General features: G+C 41.1%; 2 protein-coding genes across 2 annotated transcripts in view; one reads left to right on the forward strand and one right to left on the reverse strand.

Annotated features, from left to right (window-relative positions):
* Positions 1 to 16,776: 16,776 nt before the first annotated feature.
* Positions 16,777 to 19,875, forward strand: LYRM1 (LYR motif containing 1). The gene is made up of 3 exons (XM_010003237.1): positions 16,777 to 16,935; positions 17,917 to 18,009; positions 19,546 to 19,875. Exons 1-3 carry the CDS (start codon positions 16,777 to 16,779, stop codon positions 19,660 to 19,662), a joined length of 369 nt encoding a protein of 122 aa, XP_010001539.1. The 3' UTR covers positions 19,663 to 19,875.
* A 4,535-nt stretch (positions 19,876 to 24,410) lies between these two features.
* Positions 24,411 to 26,580, reverse strand: part of DNAH3 (dynein, axonemal, heavy chain 3) — a 54,856-nt gene continuing 52,686 nt past the window's right edge. Inside the window, exons 58-60 of the mRNA XM_010003238.1 lie at positions 26,124 to 26,328; positions 24,947 to 25,084; positions 24,411 to 24,764 (exon numbers count right to left, since the gene is read on the reverse strand). Coding sequence (XP_010001540.1) covers positions 24,411 to 24,764; positions 24,947 to 25,084; positions 26,124 to 26,328 — 697 coding nt within the window. The remainder of the gene's footprint in view (positions 24,765 to 24,946; positions 25,085 to 26,123; positions 26,329 to 26,580) is intronic.

The raw sequence follows: 26,580 nt of genomic DNA on the forward strand, positions 1-26,580 counted from the left end.
TGTAGGCAATTTCTTTTGAGATGGATACTCCAAGAAGCCTACTCCTCTCTGGATTTATATCCTCTGCTTCCAAACCCCATCTTCCTTTTGCCCTCCCCCCGATGGCCTCACAGCTCTTCTAGCTGCTGCAAGGGCTGCCCTGTGTGGGTGAACAGCCACCAGCCAGCTTAAAGGCACACGAGAACAGAGGAGCATCTGCCTCTCTCATGCTGAAAGAACTAGCTTGGATTTCTTTCTATTTGACCACAGCATGCTGCGAATGTCAAGAATTTAAGAAAACATAACATCTGGCACTTCCATGCTAATTTCTTCTGGCCCTCTGCAGGGCCAAAATAATTCCTTTTATAAACCATCAGAGGAGAAAAGAAGAGACAGAAGGGACAAGGCACTGCCTCATGCCCTGGGGAACCCGCATACACAGAGGACAGGCAACATCTTCTGCTTCACATTTGAAAAACCACCGTCATGGCAACTTCATGCAACAAGCTGCTTTTCAAACAGATCTGTATTTCTTTGGAAGAAACTTACAATCTACCAAACCTACATATGTGGTTGACTATAGCACATTTGGGAAGAAAATGCTTATTTATTCAAAAGAAGATTAATCTGATGGATTTCACCCTATCTAGCAACAGCCAAACTTTTCAGGTTGTCTTAAGTAATTTCCAGCTTGGCTGACCTGTACACACACATTGTCTGGAGCCAAAAACTTTAACATCTTAGAACCACTAGCTACATTTCTTCCCCATTCTTACTACTTTTATTCTACCAAGCTGCCCATTTCACCTTTTTTAAATTTTAATGAAATAACAAGTGTAAACTTCCACGACAACCCAATTATGTGATGTGGAATAAAAATTATGACTTAGCAATTTAAAACCTCAAGCTCTTCAAGTCTGTGTTTAAATGCTATCAAAGCACAGTGATGCACTGTGGCTGACTTCACCCTAAATCCTGGCAGGTGACTGCAGCAGGGTTGGGAAGAAGCATCAACACTTTGTGGCACAGGTTTTCACTGACTTCTTGGGTCAGGCTTGCAAGGTACAGCCATATGCTGCCATCACCAAGCATTTCCCCTTGCAGAAGTGTCACACTACAGTAACTCAGAAAACAGCCTTGTAGTTAGCAATCCCTCCTAGCACTCCACAGGGAAAATAAGTAAGTAAACGGTGTGTACCCTCAGGATTATGAAGACCTTTTGTTTTGTTCAGCTGCCTCTTCTTGCACCTGCGCCTGACTGCCCCCTGTGGCTTTGGTTCTCCTGAGCACTGGTACACAGAGGACTTCACTGCAGAAACACTGCGGTGCCAAAGCTGCTATCACCCTCCACACTTGTCCTCAGCAGCTTTTTCAGGGGCCTCCTTACAAAAGGCAACTTTCTTTGCTTTTCTGTGGAGAGTCAGTGCAGAATTGGTGATATGGTTTCCCTCTCCAGCAGGCAGAAATCGAGAGGACCAGCTCTGCATGTGAAAGATTTTACTATGCAGTTAAGAGTTTTGGATTACAGCACCAAAGCACTTAGTGCCTAACTGTTAAAGTATGAACCAAGCTTGAGCCAGCAAGGCCATCACGTTATGGGAACTGCTTATTTCAAGTCAGAACTTGCAATTAAACTTTCTCAGCAAAAGCACTGTGACTCCAGCACCATGGGCACAGAAGACACCTCACCACAACCCCAACCAAGCGCTGTGCTAGCACCAGTCTGTCACAGGTCTGCTCCAGAAATACATTTATGCAAAGTTACTTAATGGGAAGTCTAAAAGCAGGAAAGTCCTGCTGCAATTAGTTAAAAAATTAATAATTAGTTTGTCAGGCTTCCTGCAGTTCAATGGACTCAAGAGCCAGGTTATGATTTTGGGGGCATACAGATGGGTGCAGATCTGTTCCACATCAAGGTAACAAACCATTTCTGATTAACCTTGCTTTGAGCGTTGGAAACAAACTGGAGCATTTAGAAATCTGATCACACTGGGTAATTTTCTGCTCTGCAAACACATCTGTATCAGAGAACAAGCTAGTTATACAGACACATGAAAAGACCCTGAAGAGCTTTGGCTGCCACTTGGCAGAAGGGGAACACCAAGGTGTTACTAGCCTGACAACATGTATGTCAGAAGGCTGAATACTTTGTCTCAAATGAGATGCAGACTTGGCTGAGAAAGCCCATACTGAAAAGGTTTAACTTACTTGGAAGAGAAGAGAGGGGAAGGTACAAAATTATCTTTTAAAAAATCCAAGTAAAAATAGATACAGAATCTGCTTCACCATGTCTACAGCTGTAAGGCTGGGCCTGCTCTCAGTGCCAAATACAGAGTTATCACCAAACCTCTTCCTAGAAGAAGCCCTAAAGCTACCAAAATCAGGAAAGAAAAGCAGGCAAAAGTATCTTAAAACGACTGCATCTCCCTGTGGTGTACTGTGGCTTCAAGTCCAGGGCTGGGATATCAAGGGGAATTTTTCTGTTCAAGACTTTAGACAGAAGAAACCTGCTTTCTGCACTCTGGGAGAGCACCCTACTAAGACACAGACATGACAACACACTTCATGTTCAAACTGCAACAAGAAGTCTTTACCAAAAAAATAACAGATGTCTCAAGAGAAAAAAAAAATACAACCAAAACAACCAAAAAACCCAAAAAAACAGAAAAGATGTTTCAGATCCATAGTTCACTGTGTGCATCTAACTAGACAAGGTTAGATTAAGAAAAAATAATATGAAAAATTACAGGGAGAGAGTAAAGGCACTTCACTACTTTTTCTTATGGAAGACAAATTACTTAAGCATTTTATTCAGCAGATACACAGGGATCATCCTCAAATCCCTCCCTTTATTTTACACTCTCTAACCACACAATACCTTACTGATTACTTGTCATTGCCTTTTCCTCTTGGGCCCATTAAAAATTAAGTACTTTCCTATTATGTGTTTCATCCTAATTTATTAGATGGGTGGAATGATTTTTTAGCAGCATTGTATTTTCACAGAACAAACCCAAGTCCAGTTAGCTAAATAGCATATAATCTTAGAAAGGTGCCTTCAGGTGCTTCTGTAATGTAAATAAATTAATGAATTAATTCTCACAGCAGCAGTACTTGTTTACAGAAGTCTATTTAGGCTATGAGCAAGACAAAACAGCCAAACAATGTTCACGATCATGCCATCAGTTCTCAGTAAAGCTGAAAGCAGATCTCAAACCAGATTCCATCCAATTCCCTACCTCATACATACTTGGGACATGAACAAACTCATTGATTTCACTGCTCATCATTCAAACTCATCCAGAGTTCAAAAATCAAATAACTGGTCACTGAGCAATGAATCTCCAACCCTTAGAAACGATCAACCTTCCCTCTCTGCCCTGAGATCCTTGCCAAAGGCCGCACAACCCTCAAGGTCCAGCACTTACACAAAAAAAAACAAATCATCACCTAATGAGGCTTTGTGGTTTTTTCCCCTTTAACTTGCAAAGGGTTGTAGAAGGAGAATCCTTCAGCATTTTTCCAGGACACACTAACTTTACAGAGCATGATAGACCTTTAGCACCTCAGGATGCATTACAAAGGATTAAAGCAGCACAGGCCCAGGTGTTGTGGCTCGGGCCCACAAGGACAACAAAGGCACGGCCACATGGCCCCTCACTCAGCTCCCCCCTCACACACACACTGGGACAAGGAGGACAAACCCAAATAGAAACTCATGGGTCAAGACAAAGGACAAGGAGGGTTCTTCACCGATTAAGGTCCCAGGCAAAACAGACTCAACTTGAAGAAAAACAATAATTTAATTTCACACTAATGCAATGCCCACGGGACACGGACACGCAGGGCTCACACCCGGTACCCCCACCCCTCCCTCTTCCCGGGCCCAAATCCCTTTGTTCCCGGTTTCTCTCCCTCCTTCCCCCCAGCGGCACAGGGGATGGGTTTAGTCATTCACAGGCCGTTACCTGCGGCTCCTTCCTCCTCAGGGAGAAGGATTCCTCACAGTCCTCCCCTGCTTCCTCACAGGGTCCCTCCAATGGGAGAGTCCTCCAGGAACCTCTCCTTCACGAGCCCCGGCCCCTCGGGACCTGCCCGGGCTCCTCAGTCACGAGCTGTTCGGGAACATTCTCCCCCCTGGCGCGGGGGCTTCCACAGCTGCATGATCAGAGTCCACAGGCGGCAAATGAGTCCACTGGCCACAAAATCCAAGCCCACTAGCCAAATTCCCCCCTCCTGATGCCTTCAGGGAACGTTCCCCCGCGTTCCCCCATGAGGACGGCAGCTGCCATCCCGCCATGGGCTGCAGGGAAACTTCTGCTTGGGCAACTTCTTCCTCATAAACCGCCGGGATCTTCACCCCAGCACTGCCTTTCACCTCTTCAGCTCAGCTCTTTTTCTGCTAAGTGCTGCTCTGCTCCGGTCCTGTCTCAGTTCTTTTGTATGTTAATGGCCGAGGCGCATCTCTCGTCCCTCCACCTCTCCGAGCAGGGGCAGCTCCTCAGCTCCTCACCAGAGCCACCCAAAAATCCCGCCAAACCAAACCAAACTAGACCAGCACACCTGGGAAGAGCTACTCTGCTCAGACACAACCAGGTCCCTACAGCAAAACTGCAGATTATGGGACCAAAAGAAACCACCACCCTCAGATGCACCTTCCTGTGAAGCAGCTGTGCTAGAAATATTTATCTCACTCTAAGTCAATTCTGCAAATTATCTACACAAAACTGCAACTATTCCGTAGTCAAACCAGAATAACTCTGAAAAACAACCTCAGTCTACAATCCACTCTGCAATGGAAAAAAACATTTACTTTTAAACTGAGCCAAGTGTGCACAGATTTTCTTTTCCACCAAGCTCAGCGAGCAGACGTCACCTTGAAGCGGCTGGGGCACATTCATACATTATGTTCATCCATACAATTCAGGTAGTTGTCAAGTGATTCCTGTAATAATAAGATATGCCTTACACTAATTGTATTAAGTGAAAAACTTTCTATTTCTTACTGCTCCTAACTGTGGAGAAAAACACACTAATCACACCAAGGAGGCCTCGCAGCAGCTCTGGTTAAGTGTCTCATCTCCAGCACATTTCAAAGCAGCTGTGAGAACCTTGACCCACCACCTAAACGGGGCAGCAAAGGGAACAAGTCTAAAGACAAGAGCCAGACCACCTCATAAGATCACTACTGGCAGCAGAGGCTCATAAGGAGTTTTCAGAAGGCCTGCTAGCCATCTCAGTAAGTGTAGCAGAGTTTACAGGCTGCCAGCCAAGAGAATCACTCATGTCATGATTTGTGTAGGAGCTTCATTACCAGCTGACCACATAAATACCGGCATCGTATTTAAGTTATGTACAAGGAATTGTTCTAAGTGAAAGGACTGACATCTGAAAGCCCTTTAAGAGCATATATTTGGATTTTTACACTGACTACAGTTTTTAAAGTAGAAAATACACAAAGTCACCTGCAGAGACCTTCTTTCTCTCTACTAATTTGAGTCCTCACTTCCCTATTACAGTAAATGACACTGTAGGAAAATGCTGCAGTAACTTAATGTTAACAGCTTCATAGGAACTCCTCTGAGTTCTTGAACTTAGCTCATCAGGTGTAACAAAGACTCTCAGCTCTCCTTGAGAAATCCAGTGACAGCTTCAACAAACACACATTTTCTTAACAAGTTTTCACATGATATTCAGTGTCTCACAAGAGATGTAAGGCATGTAGGTATCTATCCTGTGCCTCACAAGACATAATCACTAACTCCAAGCACAGGTAACTGTGCTTGAAGCTGGTATAAATCAGACCTTTGGCATTTCCAGACTGCCCATTTATGTCCTGATCCAGAGTACTCGAGGCTTTTTGTACAGACTCATCTGTAATGAGAATATTGAGCAGTCAGCATATGACCAAAGCCAAGTTCTAGGACATTTCTGTTTGTGAGTCTGTTACTAAGCTACACACGCCTCCCGTAATCATAGGTGTTAAGATTTTTTTCTCCCTCCCTTTCAATTTTAAAACAGAAGGACAAGACTGACTGCATTACATATTTCAAAGCTGCAGAAGGGAAGTTGTATTACACTAAAAAAAAGTCAGAGTAAGAACTACAGACTGCCACTTCCTGTTGCTACAAGGATGCAAAAATAATACTGGCATTTTTCAGGAGCACATAAGCCTTTTGGTTTAAAAAAATATATAAATACATTCACTAAATAGGAAAAGTGAGACAACAAATAACTATGGTTGTCATACTGTCTTTGGCAGTCTGACTTCCTGGGAATAACAAACTGACAGGATTCTCACATTTTGCTAAGTAAGTTTTGTCTTTCACAAAACAGATGTCACAGACAGCACGGCATTTATAACTATTCTTTTTGACACACCAGAAGATTGTACTAACTCATTCTCCTTACTGGAATCCTGTCTCACCACCGATGCTTTTGTTGGTTTCTCTACAGTATTCCTACTTCTATGAAAGAATTCTTTAGTACTCATAACTAAGTAGTCCCCTAACAGTCACTCTTCTATCAGCAAAATAGTGCAATTAAATAATCTTTACCTAAATCCCAGATTTTCTGCTTCCTCCAAGATGCAGATCATTGGACTAGAGTGCTGTCCCCCAAGACACACGGGAAAACTGGTGAGACATGATGATTCTAAATGGTCAAGTTCTCAGAATATCTTGTAGGCAAGAAGCTTTGATTCACTTTCTCTTCCCCTATTTGCTCTGTTCTGGTTAACATCAAGATCAGAATGTAAAAACATCACCAAACTCTCACACCAAAGCCACATGTAACAGGGAGTGCCTCCTTGTATGACCTTTAAAGAAAAAACATGTGGAAGGGAAAGCTGAGCTGCCTTTGAGTTTGCCACCCACCATCACCCCTGGGACTCAGCCTTGCTCACCCCCCAGCAGTTGCCAATAGCTGACCAGTACCACAAAACCATTCCACAAAAGGGTGAAGTCGAGGTACAAGTGACTGAAGGGAGCATGTCTGCAAGGCTGGGCTTTTCTAATCACTCCCTGGGAAGGCTTCAACCCAGATCTGGATTAACTGACCCAAACTAGAGTCAAAAGGGGACAAGAGGGACAGAAAAAAAAGAGATAGAGCTGTTTCAAAAGACACACTTGAGACAACTTACTGTATAGAAGACAAAGAAAACTAGCACAGACAGCTTACTCGTAACATATGTTTACAGGCAGTGAATTGCAGGTGGCTCTTTACCAGAAGGCAACATTTGCCTTGAACATTTGCCATGAAATTACCATTGTTTCGAGTCAAGTTTCTATGTTATTACTGCTGAATAACTTAGAGTCAAGTATACAATTAATCCATGTCACCATTGCAGTTAATCTGCAAAACAGTACAGCCATTTAATCTAGTATTTTTAAAAAGAGGAAGAGGGAAGAGACAAAAGCAATTATTAGACTTCCAGTAACCAGCAGACAAAGCCTATTAAGTCAGAGGCAAATAAAGGAAAGGAAGCCAGTGAGATAAGATGCAGACCCCTAAGGAGAAGCAGCCAGAGAGAAGAAACCTAGTCGAGGAATTCTGATGAAGGCTGTTAAGGGAGTTCCCTCTTATCTGCTTGTGACTACTAAGTCCCTCAACTGCTTACAGATTGTTCTTCCAGTCTCCAGAATTCTGCCTACCAATCTTCAGCTCCAACAAAAGGACCGTTTTTCTAATATCCCATGCCTTTATTTTCACAGCCTCTTCTTACTCAGAGCAGAGTTTTCCTGTTACATTCACTACTACAGACCTCCCTGCCTAACGGAACAACATTGTTTCTGCACTTTGCAAGTTCTTATAAACTGCCAGAACCCCACCACAATGGATTTTAAAGCACTCCAAGGCTCTAAGTTACATTTATCAAACACTTCCCCAGCACTAATAAAGTAAACTGAGTACCAGAGCATGGGACAGTTGTGAGCAGCCCTGGGGGCCCCACACTGCTGCTGACTGGGCAGTTGTGCATCTCTTTACACCTAAACCACTTTTACATCATTTTCTGCCACAGGAAAACACCAGCAGAGAAGAGTCTTGCCTGTCATCCCCCATTCTTCCACTCCCTTCCCATCTACTTCATACTTCCTTGTCCCAACACACATACACACGAGACACAGGACTTTTTTGCTGCTCCTTCATCTGAAGAAAGCAGCAGAACTCAAGCCTCTTCCTCATCCACACACATTTGTCAGAACAAGTCCCTTTGTCTTAGGAGTCTGTCAAACTGTCTGGCAGCCCCTCTTGCGCAAGGTATGTTTAAGTCATTTCAATGACATCCTCCAAAAGAGCTGTTCTCAGTTTTCTCTCAAAGCCACTCCTTCATTCAGCTCACCTGATCACCTGCTCTTAACACAACTCACACTAAATTATGAATGAATTGCCAAGATCAACATATTATAAGAACTACCGATGCAGGTCAGCTAGAATTTGCTGAGCATGACAACATTTAACTCCAAAATAAAGCAAGAAACTGTGCAGAGAAGGCACCTAACCCAGTCTTAAAGATCCAGGAGCAGATTACAGATTGTATTGCAGGCCATCAGTCAAGATGAAAGCAATTTCAAAAGCATCCCATTGAGCAGCCAAGTGGTATCAAAGATGTAGGCTCCCCCACTGATAATTTTGTAAAATTTCTAAAGGATTATAATAGTTCATGTCTGCTACAACTTCCTTTTAGGAAATAATCAGAATTTTAGAAACCATTACAAGAGCTGACATTTGCAGTAGGTTTGTAAAGCCAGTTGTACTTCGTGAATCTGAACTAATTCAACACAGATCACAAGCTCCCCTTTTTCTGCTGATGTGCAGAAAATCTGCTGTTGGCTGTGTGCTGCCTTTCATGTGAAGGGCTGCAAAGGTTCCCCACAGAGCACTAGCACATACCTGTGCAGGGAAGGTAGAAGATTTTAAAGACAAACTACAGAACTGACAAGAATATGAAGTCAGATCTCTCTACTTTCACATGCAGCCTTAGCCAAGGGACTGTTTCGTTTCCTGAGAAGTATCTTTTCTGAGGGAAACAAACACCAGAGTTCAAATGTGCTCCAGAAAACTCCTCAGACATTCTCTCTTTCCATGACTAACCCACATAAACACTAATACCATAGTTATACATTAACTGTCTAACAAAGAGGCTCTTAAATAGATAACAAGAATACGTTTAGAAGAGATGTCTTTTGATCAACTGTTCTCCCAAAAAAGCCAGACCATGCAGCCCAACTGCAACTGCCTGCCAGGCCCATAACTAATTTTCAAAAGGTGAGGCAGTTGTGTGCTTTTTGTTTGTACAGCTATTCCTTTTTTTTTCAGAGCACTTAACCTACTACCCCTTTAAATTATGCAGCAGACAGCAACATTTTTTAAAGTTACCAGCTATGGATCAGTGCTGTATCCTGGTACTTGGCATCAGACTGTTCAGTTATCAATGCAATTTTGAAGGACAGCACAGCAGCAGTGCTAACAGCTTGAAAGATAATCAATTAGTCTTTCCAGCAAGTACAGCACTAATAGGAAAGGCATATTCTTTCAAACAACACCGATTATGCAAGTTACAGCTTCAGTCGTCATGAGTGGCTTGTTGGTACCCCCACAGCACCGAGGAGTAAGAGCAGCTTTCAGAGGAAGGGCAAACCCCTCCGGAAGAAAAGTGGCTGTGCAGAGGTGGTATATTCAGGTAACAGCCTTGGAAATTAATTGCTCTATGTCGTATCTCTCGTGTTTTTTCCCCGAGAACACCAGGAACACACACACACCAGCCTCACGCCCAGGCCGCCCACCCCTTCACAGAGGTTTACGAGCACAACAGCCCTGGCATCCAACTGGATGGAGCCAGCGGGTTTGCCCTTTGCACTGGCAGAATGGGAAGCAATAAGGGTTGTTAAAGTCACTGCAAATCTAGTCCTAAGTCATGTAGTGCTGAGTTCCAGGCCCTGCTCCAAGGGGGAAAACCCCATGTTTGGGCAGTGAACACACGTGTTTTGTCCTGCCCATGCTGGCTGCTATAAATGGGTTAAACCAACCCATTGTGGTGCCCCTCGTTACCATTCATGCTGCTCCCCCTTTTCTCCCCCTTCATCCACAGCACACCCAAGAAGGCTGCACCCCAGAGTCCAGGGCTCTGTCCTCACAGGGTTAAGCCAGTGGGGTCCTGTGGTCCTTCCTCCGTGGGGCGAGACCCCAAATGCTCTTTAAACTGCCTTGAAGTGGTGTGCCGGCCGCCCAGCCCATGCCAGCGGGTGAGTCAACAGCACAATTTTAGCCTGGGCTGGGCTCCTCTCCCAAGGCCAGGCTGAGCCAAGGGAGGCACAGCCATCACTGAGATGGGATTTTAAGGTGGACTCTGAAAAAAAAAAAAACTGGGATCCCCTCAGGGAGCACAGGAGGCAAGAGAGGAATGCAGAGCCCAGATGCCACCCTCAGCAGACAAGCTGGCGTGGTCAGGTAAAGCAGCTCCAGAGCCCATCCGTGTGCTGCACACACCGTGTGCCCCTTGGCTCCGGAGCCCTCGCCTTGGAATGGGATCCACACGTTTCATTTCCAAAAAACAATGATTTATTTGTAAATGCCCTGCTACAGTTACCAAAAGTGACTAAAAATCGTATCGATTCTGTTTGCAAACAGAAGCAGCAGTTTCATGAAAGGTTTTTTACTACATTACCCACTGAATGAAGGAAGAAAAGGGGGCAGGGAGGATTGTTTCTTTGCTAACTTTAATATTTATACCTGTTCTCGAGCTTGGGAGCAGTTCCAGTGCTGGGAAATACTTCTGTTGATGCATTCAGTTGCACTTGGCTTGAAGCCAAGGCATGAATAAGGTGTATAAATCCACACTGGATTTTGTGCTCATGTTGTTATATTTCTTTATGCCTTTCCAAGTAAGGCCTTCCAGGGATAGCCAAGATTTTATTTGATCTCCTAAATTTGTTCTACTGCATTTAAACCTCTTTCTCTGCTTGTAACTAATAGAGAAATAAACACAAAGGAAGAGAAAATGGTTCTAAAATGGATGAAAGCAGGAGCAATAGGATTGCAAAACACTAGTGAAAAGTTCCTGTTGCTTTATAGGTTACCTGGACACTGTGTGCTTTTCAGAAGGCCAAGAAACATTAAAGCCATTTTTTTGTTTGCCCTCCCCCTCTCCACAGTCCAAGTCAGCATTTCTGTTCTTCCTGAGGCCACTATGGGGGCAGAAGGGCACCCGCGCCTGCAGCGCCCCCTGGCGGCTGGGGGGGCAGCCGGGGGGCCGTGTCCCGCAGCCCCAGAGCCCATCCGTGTGCTGCACACACCGTGTGCCCCTTGGCTCCGGAGCCCTCGCCTTGGAATGGGATCCACACGTTTCATTTCCAAAAAACAATGATTTATGCCCTGCTGCAGTTACCAAAAGTGACTAAAAATCGTATCAATGTCCTATTTGGAAACAGAAGCAGCGGGTTCATGAAAGGTTTTTTACTACATTACCCACTGAATGAAGGAAGAAAAGGGGGCAGGGAGGATTGTTTCTTTGCTAACTTTAATATTTATACCTGTTCTCGAGCTTGGGAGCAGTTCCAGTGCTGGGAAATACTTCTGTTGATGCATTCAGTTGCACTTGGCTTGAAGCCAAGGCATGAATAAGGTGTATAAATCCACACTGGATTTTGTGCTCATGTTGTTATATTTCTTTATGCCTTTCCAAGTAAGGCCTTCCAGGGATAGCCAAGATTTTATTTGATCTCCTAAATTTGTTCTACTGCATTTAAACCTCTTTCTCTGCTTGTAACTAATAGAGAAATAAACACAAAGGAAGAGAAAATGGTTCTAAAATGGATGAAAGCAGGAGCAATAGGATTGCAAAACACTAGTGAAAAGTTCCTGTTGCTTTATAGGTTACCTGGACACTGTGTGCTTTTCAGAAGGCCAAGAAACATTAAAGCCATTTTTTTGTTTGCCCTCCCCCTCTCCACAGTCCAAGTCAGCATTTCTGTTCTTCCTGAGGCCACTATGGCTCAGGAGGCACTCCCAGAGCAAGTCTGTGTGTCCTGCTAAAACCAGATAATGCCTTGGCTACCTCAGGCTAAGAAAATGGAAACTCTGTGATCAAAAGGGACTAGTTAAGGGTTTCCACTTTCATTTATTCAAATTAAGAGAATCTTGAAGAATCCTGATTTTCTGCAGTTTCACTTATTTGAAATTGCATAGGTAACCAGTAATAAAATCCAAGTCCTTGCTTTTACCATTTAGATATATTCTCTTTGCATGCAGTTTCCTTTTTTTTTTTTCTGATCAAGAAAGCATCCCATATGTAAGAGAAAGATTAAAAGAGATCTGAGTTCTGCCAGAAATCCAAGGCACAGGTAGAGTGACAGTTCTCATCCCAGCTGATGAGCAGTGAAAGTACAAAGACAGAAGCTGGTTCAGAGGTTTTGATCAGTGTTTCAGATCAGGGTTTCAGATCCCTTCAGTTTGCAGCAGGAGAGCAGTGGTGTGAAAGACTCTAAAACCATGTGGAAGTCACTTTGCTTTCAGATACCACTATTGAGTAATTTGGATCAAGATCTTGGTTCTTTTTTACCAAATCGCACAGAAATATGACTGCAGCTTGTGGAGATGTAGTAATTCTAGCTGTGATTGAAGTTTTGCTATGATTTCATTTTGGCTGAATCTTAAAAAAAGAAAATAATGTACAGATGTTCTACCAAGAATGAAAATCAAATGAAGTTTTCGCTTTGCTAGGTACATCCTGCAGCCACACCTGGTTGATGTTCGCAGGGTAATAGCTGTCACAGGCCACTCAGTCACTGATTTGAGTAAAAGAAGACAAAGTGACTGGATTCTGACATTTAGTATCACTGGAAGGCATGTGACCTGCCCAGCTATCAGAGGAATCTGTAACCCCTTCCTTCTCCCTGTGCCACAGGAACTCAATGTTTCAGTTGTCCCTCATGGAAACAATTGGCCAAATTCATTGCTGCCTGAAGAAGTGCAGACTCATTTTGGCACACGTGCACGAAAGATGAATATGGATTAGTGACCTCTGGTTGCTGTGGAGAGCTGTGAAAGGAAGGATTGATTATCTGTTGCATGAGCAGCAGAGACTGCAGGTCAGGCTGTAGCCAAGTGGTATCATTTAGCCCTTGGGGAAAAAAAAAAACAGAACAAAAAAAAGCCAGAGAGGTGCAGGTTTTTTGCATCTCTTTAAATAAGCATTAGCCAAAGAGTGCATCTGAAAATACAAGACACAGATTGTCATACAGGCTGAAGCTGTTCCACACTATCATGTTGATATGCTATGCTTTTGATATATGGTACTTATTTCCACAACAGAAGTGTGATCATAGCTTGATTCAGAAGGCAATCAGCCCAGCAGTTTGTCATTGTGTCTTTAGGACTCTTTGCCAGCAGCAAACCAGCTGTCAAAGAGAAGTTGTGTGACTCCTAAATAAAACATTTTACAACTGAGAAGTTCAAAGCCACTTTTTCGAATAATTTCATGCAGGGTTCTGTTCCCCACCATCTCCTCCCTGAGCAAATATGGTTTCAGCATCAGCACTAACTGTGTTACTAATGCATGCCCTAGTTAGCTGGGATGTAAAAGGAGAGATTTATTGTTTAAAAATATCCTTTATCCCCACTTTTTGTTTCATAAAATCCTCTATGTACTTGCTACTGGCAGATTTTGTGTTTAAAGTGAGTAGCTAATACTTGATTTGAAAAGAAAGGATGAAAAAAACAGCCTTTAAACTTCAGCAGAGGAGCTGTGCAGGTAGGAGAGTGCTGGACACATTCTCAGCCAAGCATCCCTCCATGGGATGTAATTTAGCTGCTCATCAGTCTCCATGCAGATTTGCTATGGCAGTGCACTATTGGGCACACTTTGCAGTGCATCTGACTGACTCCTTATTTTTATATAAACTTCTGATTTAAATTCCAAACAAGCCTGCAAATAGCAAATGATAACTGGTGTTTTACTGATTATTCACTTTATTGACCTTTTGGGTCAACTATCTAAAAATCCAAAGGAATGAGTGTTTGTTTCCTGTACCGAAAACACTACATTTTATAGTCAAAAGGATTATTTGTTTTAATTAACAACAAAAAAAGTTAGTGTCTTCAGCACGCAGTAACTCATTAACTGCTCAAGCCTCCTTTGCAAGTTTGGATACAATGGGATATTTCATGTGGTTGATCTGCGTGGTGATAACAGGGGTTTGCATTAGATCAAAAGAAAGATACAGCCCCGCATTGTCAGAGCTCTCCACAGCTTCCAGCAAATGCTCATGGGGAAGGCAACGCTTGGCTGCCCTCCAAAGGCTTAATTCTAACAATCAGCTCAGAACCAGCCTGCAACCTACCACTTTTCCCATTGATACCTCCATTCGTACAGACCTACCTTTGACCTCTCCCGGCTTGTTTTGTTGCAGTAAACACCTGACATTTGCTCAGCTAACACAATAGCCCTGTACTTTTGGGCAAAAAACGCCTGTGGTTAACGTCTGTGGGCTGCATTCTGCAGGGAAATGAAGGGTGGTAGAAGTTAAACAATGGGTGTGACTACCACAGGATGAGTGTTAGTGGGAAAGTGGTGTAACATCCACCTAGCATTCCAGAGATGTGAAATATAATTATGATTTAAATGCCAAAGATGTAAGTTGCAAGATGAGTAACTACAAGGACACGAAAGCTTCCCTTATCTTCTCTGTCCCACTCAGAATCATTTCACACACCCACAAAACTAATTCAGCTAGTGTCACTTGACAAAATTACACCTGATACATGACTTGTACCATCACTTACATTTCTGTCAGTGTGGGCTCTGTACCAACAAAAAAATTCCAATCTCATTTACAACATTTTAAATTGGAAGTAATTTTGCTCTTGGTGAAATTATTCCTGATTTACACTCCCACTCAGATCAGAATCTGATTCAGACTCTGACTTTTTTCCTATTTGCTTTCATCCTTTTCTGTGATAGAGAGGGGTGGTCCTGTGTCTGTGAAGACTCCTCACACCTTCATTTCCATATCTTTGCAGAAATGGTTTATGAGCAGGTCTGTAATGCTGACTAAATGAGCCTCAGGAGCAGCTGGTTTCTGAGTATATATGAAAAGCTGCTTAATGTCTTTTACATCATCTAGCATAGGTGGGAAGGACAGCAATCCTTACCTAGATGAGGGGCTACACAGTTGTGTATCAATTCCAAAACAGAGAAACTGAAGAAAATTAAACTCTAGGTGGGGGAGCAGAAGCAACTAGTGGGGGAAAAAAAATAATTAGTTCTAAAGTTTTAAGCAAAATCTTTATAAACAGATTTATGGTTAAAATCCAAAAGTGACAGGTGTTATTACAGCTCTCAGGGAATGACATGCACTGTCCCTGGTTGTGGCCTTGGAAGTTGTCCAATGCCTAGATCACAATTTAAACCTGTATTTTAAACACTCTTTTTTTTTTTTTTTTTTTTTTTTTTTTTTTTTTTTTTTTGCCTAACTTTATTCCTCTTATTTTCTTTATGGATTAAAACTGAAGCTGGAAGTTTCTAAAGCAGTACCACCTTCCATTACCTGTTAGTAGGGAACAGAGAGTATTACCAGCTCCACCAGAGGTGACACCTTCAAATAAAAGCAGAGGGGTGAGGCCAGGAGGGGCTTTAGGTGAGGACATGATTTGAGACTCAGATTGTGGCAGGTCAGCCCTTGTAATTGAACTGTTTATTTTCTGTACAAAGTATGTACTTGACAGAGAGAAGCAATGACTTTTCAGATACAGGTACCTGTGTAGCTTGGTGTATGACTAATTTTATTGCCTGAAATGGAGCAGTAGAATGTATAAAGTGAAGCATTTATTCTAAAGTGTTTGTCAAGCTGGGACTACTTAGCTATTTTATTGTGGATATTTTTTTTCCTAGAAACACCACATACATTTACTGGAAATACTTGGTGCTGGATACGAATAATCACTTTAATATCTGGGAGGAAAATAGACTATTCATTAAACATTTAAAAAAAAACAAACAGAAAAATAAAAATGTTCTTTCTTAAGAATCAGAGCAAAACAGTTTTATGTCTGTACTTCTTAAGATTTACATAGAATAAGAACAGGATTTAATTCTTGATTTCTGACAAAGATTCTTACCACACCTGGAGGCTGAGTCAGTGGGCTCAGCAGGTACAGAGCTCTCTGAAAATCAAGACATTCAGGACTTCCCTAAACCACTCTTAATTTGCCTGTCCTGCAGTCCTCAGATAAAATGGCTTTCTTCACCTGTTCATCACATCCAACTCCAGCTGAATCATCACTACATACTGTAGTGGTATCACAAATAAGCTTCTCAGCCTCTGAAACCTACAGAGGTTTTCAGCAAGACTGCAGAGGTTTTATCATGTGTTTTATTCACAGATTTCAAGATGCTTTGCAACGACAGGCTCAGCATTGGTACAACACCTTCACAGGAAGAGGGATGCTCAGAGTTTCGGTGACTTGCCCAATGCCTGTTGCAAAACAGAAGTGAAACCCAACCTGGGCATTCTTTTACCAGGCTTGTGATTCAGCAAAGCACTAAAGCAAGAGCTCAAGCTGTGTGAAGTGAGACAGATTTAAGTACCAGTTTAGTTACTTGGCTGGACTGAATCTTTAGCTTTCACAGCCAATTATTGTTCACATCTATTTCAGTTCTTTCCATACAGCTCAGCATATCTTTAGATGGTGGCAATATTTTAAAACTAATTCAACTGTGTGGCAAACTGTACTGCTTGCTGACCTTTTGGCAATTCAAATGCTCATATGTATGTTTGGGGTTCTGTGCTGTTTCTTTAGATGACACCAGTTACTCGACAAGAAGTTCTTGGTCTTTACCGCAAGATATTCCGAATAGCCAAGAAATGGCAGTCAGTGTCAGGCCAGATAGAAGAGACCATGAAAGAGAGAGAGTACATTGAAAATGAAGCCAGAACCTTGTTCCGAAAAAACAAAAATGTGAGTGTCCTTACAGTTTTGAATTTCTGAATTATTCTCCTTTCATTCTTTGTACTGTCTCAGCAACTGGATGCTAAGTTACGAACATAAGAGTTGATTTCCCAAAATTTCATTTGCCTTAAATGCTGGTGCATTCAGGTTATATTTTAAATTTCACCCCTGAATTAGTAATAAGAAAACTCAAATCATAAAAATTACATTCCAACGATACTGCCTACGTAATTGAAGCAGTTTTGATCATTTAGAAAGCTAGCTAAGTGGATTATTACCCATACAATGGCAAACAGAGCTCAGTATATTCTTAGTCTTCTTTTTTTTTTCTTTTCAAAGCAACAACCATTGGCACTTCTTTTAAAAGCAGCACCTTTTTTTTTTCCTTAAGGAAAAATTCCATAACCTCTTTTGAAAGGAGCTGTACAGACTCCATGGTAATCAAAGGTCCTTCTTGTAATTCAAGATCACAATTCTTATTTATATCCCATTTTGGTCTGGGACTAAATCCAGGTAATGGAATACCAAAAAATTAATTTAAGTCACAATTTACAGAACATTTCTGACTTCAAAAGGAGTTTCTGGACAGGATAACAGAATGCAGAGCAAGGAGTCTCTTCCCTTTCTCCTCTAGCTACCTTGCAGACTAATGAATGCCTGAGCATATTTTTTCATGGATATATTTGCAGTTTACATATGTTTTGGCTTCTTAAAGAAAAAATACCATATTTGGGTAGAAAATTCCTTCTGTAGCCTCAATCATTACAACCTCTGGCCTTAACATCAGTGCTATCAAGCCCAGAAGTGTTGAGTCATGGCAAATACTAACCTTACCTTATATGGATGTGAAAAATACTATCATTGTATCCTTGGGATTGCAAAAAAAATCCCAAATCTAAAAAAAATCATATTTTTTTCAAATGATGCTGTGCATCATTTACACTTGAGCTTCCAATGGCTAAATTCTGTACTTGTATCAAACGTCTGTAGGTGACGGATCCAAAGTTGATTAAGCAGTGTATAGAAGAATGTGAGGCAAGAATAGAAATTGGACTTCACTATAACATCCCCTACCCAAGACCTGTGAGTATAAATCTAGTCATAAAGTCTTCAACTACTCCCACTTAGCTCTCACTGGCCACTAAAACCATAAGTTCACATCATTGTCACCACACTGCATTTTTAGATAAGCCAGTGTTTAAATGCTATGCTAAACTGGAGCAAGTAAGTCAAATGTATAATGAAATGTTCTCCATCTCTCTTATTTCCCTGTAAAATGTCTAATTTCTTCTCCGTATGAGGAGTAAAAGCCTAAATGGACTTGCATGAGCTGAGGTCAGAAGGCTTGTGAATATTTAGGCAGTCTTGAGTGACCAATTAATCATACTATGTGGAAAAATATAGTAATGGGATCAAATCTGTTTATCTTTCTACATAATAAAAGAGACAATAATATACATAAGAGAGAATAAAAGTACTTAATTATATCTGTCAGAGATACAAAAATTTTCATAGCCTGCGTTGCTGGTAACTGTTCTCCCAGTCATAACTCAGGTCTTAGAAAACACTGCTGCTTCTTTTCCCCTGTTCCTAGAGAAAAACATGTCCAATATTACTGAAATGGAGGAATTTGCAGCAGTGTCTTCTATTGCACCATTCAATATAGTTTTCTCACTGCCCAGTTGCTTCTATCTGTAGCACTTTATGCTGCCTCCCATAGAGACTTCCTCTCTGCTCCTTATCAAGGCAGTCTTGGTCAAAATTAAATTGCATCTTCATCAGATGCTTGCCCAGCATATGATCACTGTTAGCATCTGTCTCACTCACAGCTTCTTTTTCTGCAGTATACAGAACAACAGTGTTCATCTGGCGAACAGTGCTCCTAGAAATGGGCTTAAAATTATTGAGGCAGTGGTTTCAAAACCCCAAAGGATCAGCTGTAGAGCAGATCTCTCACACATTATTTTTCAGATTCTAGAAATCTGTATTGCTGCTTCATTCTTTGCTTTTACTACTATTTGCACCTAAACAGCCATCTTACAGGATGGCAGTCTCAGCAACAGGAACATCTGACTGCTAACACCTACATTTTTCAGTCACTTAGGGAGGATATAGCTGCATGACTCCCACTAACAGTCTTAAGAAATATAAAGATTTTGTCAATCAATGGAGGAGCCTGTCAGCTATTTCTCCTTTTGTTTGTGGAGTCAATTACATTGATTGTGCATTTTAATATGGTGTATATGATCATGACAATAAGAAGGCTTTTTTAGGGTTTCCTAGGTTTTACTGTTATGGAACATTGTCAGCAGTCCCATTTCAATAAGTATTTTATCATTACAGTATATCAAATTACAAAACAAGGTTACTAAATCCTAAAATACATAGGATTTTAATAAACACAATGTTTAGGGTCTGAAAGTTACACTCCTCAGAGGGTGCTCCTCCTAGAAATCCAATAACCTCATTTGCAGCAATACAGTTGCCCTCTCCAAAGTGTGAAGAAATTATCTACAACTCAGCAAAACCTGGTCTGTCTATTTGTCTATTCTGTATATATGTTTTCCTTATCTTGTAGCATCTCAATTTGCACCTAACTGGTGGGATTTTCTTTTCCAGATCCATCTGCCTCCTATGGGTCTTGCCCATAAACAAGGGCGTACGTTGCGACATCAAGAAAAGTTAAGGAAGATTTCTAAGCCAATATACCTGAAATCCCATGATGAAGTTTCATAACCCACCATTTAAGCTGTGATGTATAATCATATCACTTAAGCTGTGGACTGTCACACAGGTGATTTGTGTGCACAACTGTGAATTAACCTGTTTGGGTCACTTGCTCACATATTTCCTGAGGCCAAAATACATGGCAGATGATGGGTAAGTTTGGTCCACTATTTATTACATTTGAACCACTGACTCATCAATAAAAGGAGCACTTTTCAAGGACTGAGGTGTGAGTCAAAGATTACTTTGACATCAGAACAAATTCCAGCAAGTTTTCAAATTCTGTTGATCTATAGCAGGGTTCTCTGGTTCGAGGATTATTGATGCTCAATTGTGATTCAAGGCAGAACCTCCTGTAAGGGTCAGCAAAAATCAAGACAGTCCAGGAGAATCAAGGAGACATGGTGCCTCCAGAGTTTCCGAATGCAAGTGGGAATACAGTGACTATCATGGAGCTGCACTCCATCCTCTCTTGTCCCTGCTCTGCCTGTTATCCCCAGAGAAACTTAGTTTCATAGTATCCTTATGGTGAAGAATTGTTTCTAACCAGACAGTAGCAAAGAGACAGCAGAAATGTCACCACTCCTCATTTTGCTTTTTACAAACTGCAGAGGAGTTCCCTAGAGCCACCTTTTTTTCCTCTTCCTTTGGAGAGGCTGTGGGGGTGAAATGCAAAGTTTGGAATTCCATTATGCAACTCAAAATGAAACAGACCATTGTTGGCTTCCTCAGGTTCTCATGTATGGACTGACTGAAAACACTCCCTTCAGGGTGTCATTATGGGAGCAATCTTAAGATGCTTTGGGTGTCTTCACTGTGCTTTTTACATGGCTAGCTTTTCAACAAATCAGCATGCTAGCTTTCTCAAGAAATATTTTAGTGTTAGGTTTTAACTCTTGTTATGGACAGAACCTCAAGTTTATTGAAAGATCAGAAAGTATCTGCAACTATCTCTTCAGTCTCTTAAGTTCAAGAGATATTTCTGTTTTGCAGGTGCCTCACAAATGGAAGTGAAATGAAATTAATTTCCCCCTCACTGGCCACCAATTGTTTTGGTTCCTTTTGAGTCCTCTGGCTTTTCTGGGCTGTTTACAAAATGTCTTCACAAAAGTTAGTGGAGCTTTCTGTCCTTCAGGCTACAAGTACGAATGAGACCAGGCTGTGGACAGGAGCCAAACTGTTCTGGGAGACTACAAAAGCACAGCTCACAGCTGCCTAAAGGAACATGTGGCCTATTCCTGCCAGAGCCTACTGGTAGCAAAAATGCAAATTTGAAAAAATGTAGTGTATGTTATTTCCTATTAAAGGGTAAAACCAATTTTCTCATTTTTTCTCATTTTCTGAGCTCTCCAACTCATCCCTCCACACCCTAGTCACAATGGCAAAGAAATATTCAAGTCTACCAAGAAGAAGTTAGAACTGCTCATGTGCAGAGCAGAACAACAGATTCTGCCCCAAGAATGTGCTTGTAAGAGTGAAAAAAAATACAAGGAAACAATGAAATGAGTGAGTCAGCATGACAGGTACTGGCTAGCCCAATTTCTCACTACTCTTCATGGCTCCAGTCCACAAAAGTTTCTATTCCCATATAATTATTTCCTGGGAATGCCTCCTGTGGGAAGTAACATGTAAAATGTCATTGTTCTGCCTGTCAGTGAGAGCTTTGCAAATTTACTGCTGCCAGGAAGACACAAAACTCTGTTAGCCCAGGAAAAGTGGGATGGAATGAAGACAATAAAAAATAAGAAGATTGTAGACACTGCTTAATTCTTCACTGAAACAAGTACAAATACAGTCTTTTCCTTTCCTCATTCTGATACACCACTGTAGGGATGTGTCAACTGAGCCAAACCAAAATGTGAAGAGACAAGGGTTTTGAATGGAATCTTGGGCTCATTCTTAGTCATTAAACTATCATTTTAATCTTTTTTAATTGTTAAAATTCATGTGGCTAATGAAGGTACTGATGCTGTGACTCATGGAGTGAATAAACAGTTGTGTAAATGAGCAGTCTAAATTCATTGCCTGTGTTACTGTCACAACTCTTTCTGAGCACATACTGTAAGATGTAGATTATTTCAAAGGAACATTCCTAAACATTCCAGAAGATACACACCAAATTGAAATAACAATATTAGTTTATTTCTGAAGGGAAATACAAATAGGCAATTTTTTAAAAGTCTCAAGCAGCCTTAAGTAACTCAAATTTGAGTACCCAAGCACACAATCATTTAAGAAGATGGACTCAGCACCTGCTTACTGAATGTACCCCCTCAGGGCTGTCTGGGGGTGAGGAAACACACATTAAGATGCAGCAGTGACCCAATCTTTTCCAAGAGAAGTATCACAGAACAGAAAGAGTTTAAGATGGATTAGGTTATCTTCCTACTAATACAAGTAGAATACTCCCTTTACCTCTGGAGAAAATAAGGCAACCTGGACCTCACTCTCTTGGAGCCCTAGTTTGTGTCCATCAGAAATGACACAGTAACATCCACCTTTTACCCATGGACAGAAAGGCCACTTATTTGCTAAGACCTATAAATTAGTTTTCAAGAATGCTAAATACAGAAGAAACCTGCACTTTTCACTACTTTTTCTAATCCTATTAGGCAAAACATTCTAGCTTGTACGAACTCATAAGTAGAAGAGTTCAGGGCCCTTGTATTATCCTTTGCTTTTTCATTGTACAATTTTTCCTTTAACACCCCAACACTGTTAAAATCAACAGAGATAAGACATTCTGCTTCTTAAATGTTTGGGTTTTTTGTACAGATAAGAGAAATGTTTCCATCTCCTAAGGAAATGTACTTACCATATCTGTCTTACAGCATTCCCAGCTGAAAACCTGTCTGCTATTTCTAAGGAAAAAATACCATAATGTCTATATACTGCATTTTTTCCATCTGCTTTGAGTTATTAGCAAGGCTGTGAATCTATGATTTGCAGTAACTATAGGTGTTTTTTGTTATTTGTTTAATGAGAGCTTCTAATCAAGAAAGTCTGCTGAAAAGACTGGGCCCAGCTAAAAACTAAGTGGCCTTTTTATTATTTTTTAATGCATCGCAGCCAAGAAAGCTTGTGAATATTAATGTTTAGCCAGCTTATCATTCTTCAGGAAGGTCTAGACAATGCTCAGGAAATAAGATTGGGAAGCTCATTTCAAAGAACCACAGAAAAATAAACCTAAGACAGATATCCCTCAACAATAAATTACATTACTTTTCCTCTAATAGTAAGAGCAGCCCAGGAAACCACCTACTCCAGTGATCCTCAGCTACAGCAATCAGCCACACCTGATCTCTGGGGAACTCATAAGGCACTCAGTTTGGCAGATGAAGATCCTGTACTAATTATAATTACCTATGTGTATCTTTGTGCTGAGCAGCATTGAACAACATACCTGGAACATATCTTGCTTACCTGCGTTACCATTCCTAAAAGTTGCTACTTTACAAATATCTATATAAAAAACCTAGTGGCTAATAAAACAATAATAAGCATTGTTTTCATCTACAACAGCTAAGCACAGCACAACACAACAGATACATTCCTATGTCAAGAACCATATGGTTTAATGAACTGTAGTGTCATCATTGAATGATTGCAGCAGGATACTGGGATTTGCTGAGTTACAGCTGCATCTCTGACTTTGTGAGGCCTCAAGCAAGTCATTAAAATGCTGCAATTTGGGCAAAGAAAAAAAATACAAGACCCCAAATTATTGATGTTCATGCAGTGAGGATTTTTTACAATGCTAGCCTTGATCTTTGTGCTTGTCTTGTACTGTGTACACAACATGTCTCATGATCCATCTTTAGAACTTTCTTGGCATGCTGTGGGGTTTGGTTAATAACTGTGCAGCTCTTTGAAGATGTCCAGGCTATTCTATTTTTAATTAATGTTTGCAAGCTGCTTTGAGCTTCTCTGATGACAGGGCTTAAACATGTACAAAATTCAGGTGGTTATTAGTCCAACACGCAAGAGGGCAAGAGAAGGAAGTAAAATGGGAGAAAGGAAACAGACCCATTTATCAGGCACCTGGGATATGCAGGTAAATAATACTGAAAATTTTTTAAGTTTAAAAAGTATGAGACAAGCACATTGCTCTGAGAAACATCAGGCTCCCAATGCATGTGCTGTCTAGAAGTTTTACACTGAAATTCTGAGGCACATCTTCAAGGAGATGCCAGTTACTGTCATTTTACAATACAGCTCTGGCAGTTCATTCTAGCTGAGGATTGGTTTTACATGTTGAGAACAGTCTAATCTCATGTCCTCCCTCCTTGTCTTACATGCTCCTGGGACACAGAAGTGGTAGGCAAATCCACAGAGTCCTATTTGCAGGACTTGTGATTCCCTTCAGAATCAGCAGCAAAACTCTTTGGGCCCAATTTAACTTAAAAAATCCAACCAACAACCAACCCTATGACAACAGCTAGGTAGTAGTCCTAGGACTTCAGAAGATTTGTCACGATGTGGGTGAAACAGTTTGAAGGGAGTTCTGTTCATTCCACTCTATTGCAAGTCAAAGCCCAGACCTTTGAAATAAGTGTCTGCTTGTGGTGTTCTATTTTCACTCACTCTTGCTCAGTGGCTGATAATGTCTAAAAACCAAAGGAAATTGGGACCTGGCTTGAAGTCAGCAAAAAATCCCAGTAAAATAAAATTAAAAAAAAAAAATTAAAAATGCAGCCATTGGGGAGCAAAATATATATTTTAATAACAAAATGTGAATGTTTTAGCTTGCATGTTCTTCAGTCATCTAACTGGCATAGTGCTGCCACCCCTCGATTTATCCAGTGTTTCTGGGGCTTGTCTGAAGGGAGTTCAATTGAGAGAACATAGTTGGTTGAGTGGCCAGTGGTAGATAAGACACCTCTTCTTTCACTTGTCTTGTACACAGGGCACGAATAGATGTTTAGATGAAGAAATTTGGAACTTTCTCCAGGTTTCAGCCAAATTATGGGCAAAGAATCATAAAGGATTTTTGGAAGTGATTCTGTGATTACCAGGGATTCTCTACCCCATCGTGCACCTTCCAAAAAAAGGCCTCTCACATAAGCCCCATCTTCTGCCATTTTCTCCATCGTCTGCTCCTGTTTCATCACCTAGAATGATTAAACCATTGCTTGATTTAATTATTATCTGGAGTATATTAAATCCTATAAGTGATAGTCTGAAAATACTCCTTTAAATAAAATTTCTTTTCATTTGAAAACTCTGTTCCTTGCTGCCCCAGAATATGTTTCAAGCTGTTCAAGAACACCAAAATTCCTCTGCATTTTCTTACCTCAAATTCAAATCCAATACAGTCAATTGGGATGGTGTATTTTCTGGCATAGTTTTGTAAAACACCAGTTAAAAAAGACTGAGTGAAGAAGAATCCTGAGAGCCAAAAGACTGTGGGTGGCCCATTTTTGACCCACTCCTGAATATGGAGAGAAAAAACAAACATAAGGAAATGATACATTCTGTGGCTTCACTGTGCAAATTTCAGGTCCACTTGAACAGCACAATGAGATCTAAAGCTTGACAGGACTCTGGATACTACCACTAGTTCTACACTATTCTATTTTTCAGAGACAACCAATTACAGAAGTCACTTATTTATGATGGAAGCAAAAAGAATCACTCATTCTGAAGCAACCAGAATTCAGTGCTACTAAGAAATCTCAGGAAGTAGCATAAGCATATTTTGGTAAGGCTCCATACTAGCCAGCCAAAAAAAAATTCAAAAACTAAAAATTGAATTTGGACACTTTGATCAATATTCCCTCTTTCACAGTCTTGTACACACTAATATAACATGAAAAAAAGGCCACATTTCCTGGCATAGTATCTTCACCAGTGACTGAGAAGGCACTCGCTACATCAGATCCTAGGGAATCATTCCAGTACAAAGACACCAGACAAGGAGATCTTGGCCTGTTTCTTTGTTGGATATCAAAGGCAGTAAGGAAACACAAGGCAAGGGCAGAATGTCCCCACACTACTCCAAGGCATTTGGAGACAACAGAAGCCCATGTGGTACTCTGATCCAGCAAACAGGAAACTGCTGCTTACACAAATCTTTCAGACACTTCTTTCTAGCTTTCTCTCCTGAGTTGTATGGAGTTCTGCTGTTTGTAACACATTCTCAGATCTGGTTCAGTGTCCTTTGAACACGGAAGGCATTAAGACATCAATACAAAGTAAAATGCATCCTCTAGAAACAGTAAAATTGAAACTACCAAATCCAGCACTGGATTAGCACCAAAAGATTATACTCCCAACACACCTTGCTAAGCAATTGCCCAGCAAACTCCAGTGCGGTTAATCCAGTATATATTTGGTAATCAGTATGTTCTAGTAGTTCACAATCTGGAGCTAAAAGGGTCTTGCTGAGTGAGGACAGTCATGATACACATTCTACCCATTCAGCTTTCAGCTACTGAGTTCTTAGACCTGTCAGTCTCAGTTTAGCCTACCTGGAAGAAGTCCAGACGACAGAGGAGATCAGACACATAACTTCCCAGTGGTTTCAGTGAAGGATAGGATTTGGCAGCCCACATTGATGGTACTTTTCCTATCAGCATGCTGTTGAAAACATCTTCAAGTTCAGATGACATCAATACTTGGCCTTTAATGGCTTTGCCTAAATTAATGAGGCTGCTCCGAATGACTTCAGTAAGTCTTCAGATGAAAAAAAAAGAAAAAAGAAATTGTCATCTCATTATTTACTTCCTATAACCTGGCTAAAGACCTCTAAGTGCAACCTGAATGAAGGGCTAGTCAAAGTTGGTAAATGTTCTGTCACAAATGCCTTCTCTCACCTGGAGTTATCAAAACTCTTACTTAACTTCTGAAAAGCAAACAAAATAAAAACACACACAGAGAAATGAAAGATAGTGAAAATTCCCATTCTAGACAAGGGAATTCAAGTGA

This window comes from Chaetura pelagica, unplaced genomic scaffold (genome assembly GCF_000747805.2).
Source record: "Chaetura pelagica isolate M959 unplaced genomic scaffold, ChaPel_1.0 scaffold138, whole genome shotgun sequence".
Taxonomy (NCBI): Eukaryota; Metazoa; Chordata; class Aves; order Apodiformes; family Apodidae; genus Chaetura; species Chaetura pelagica.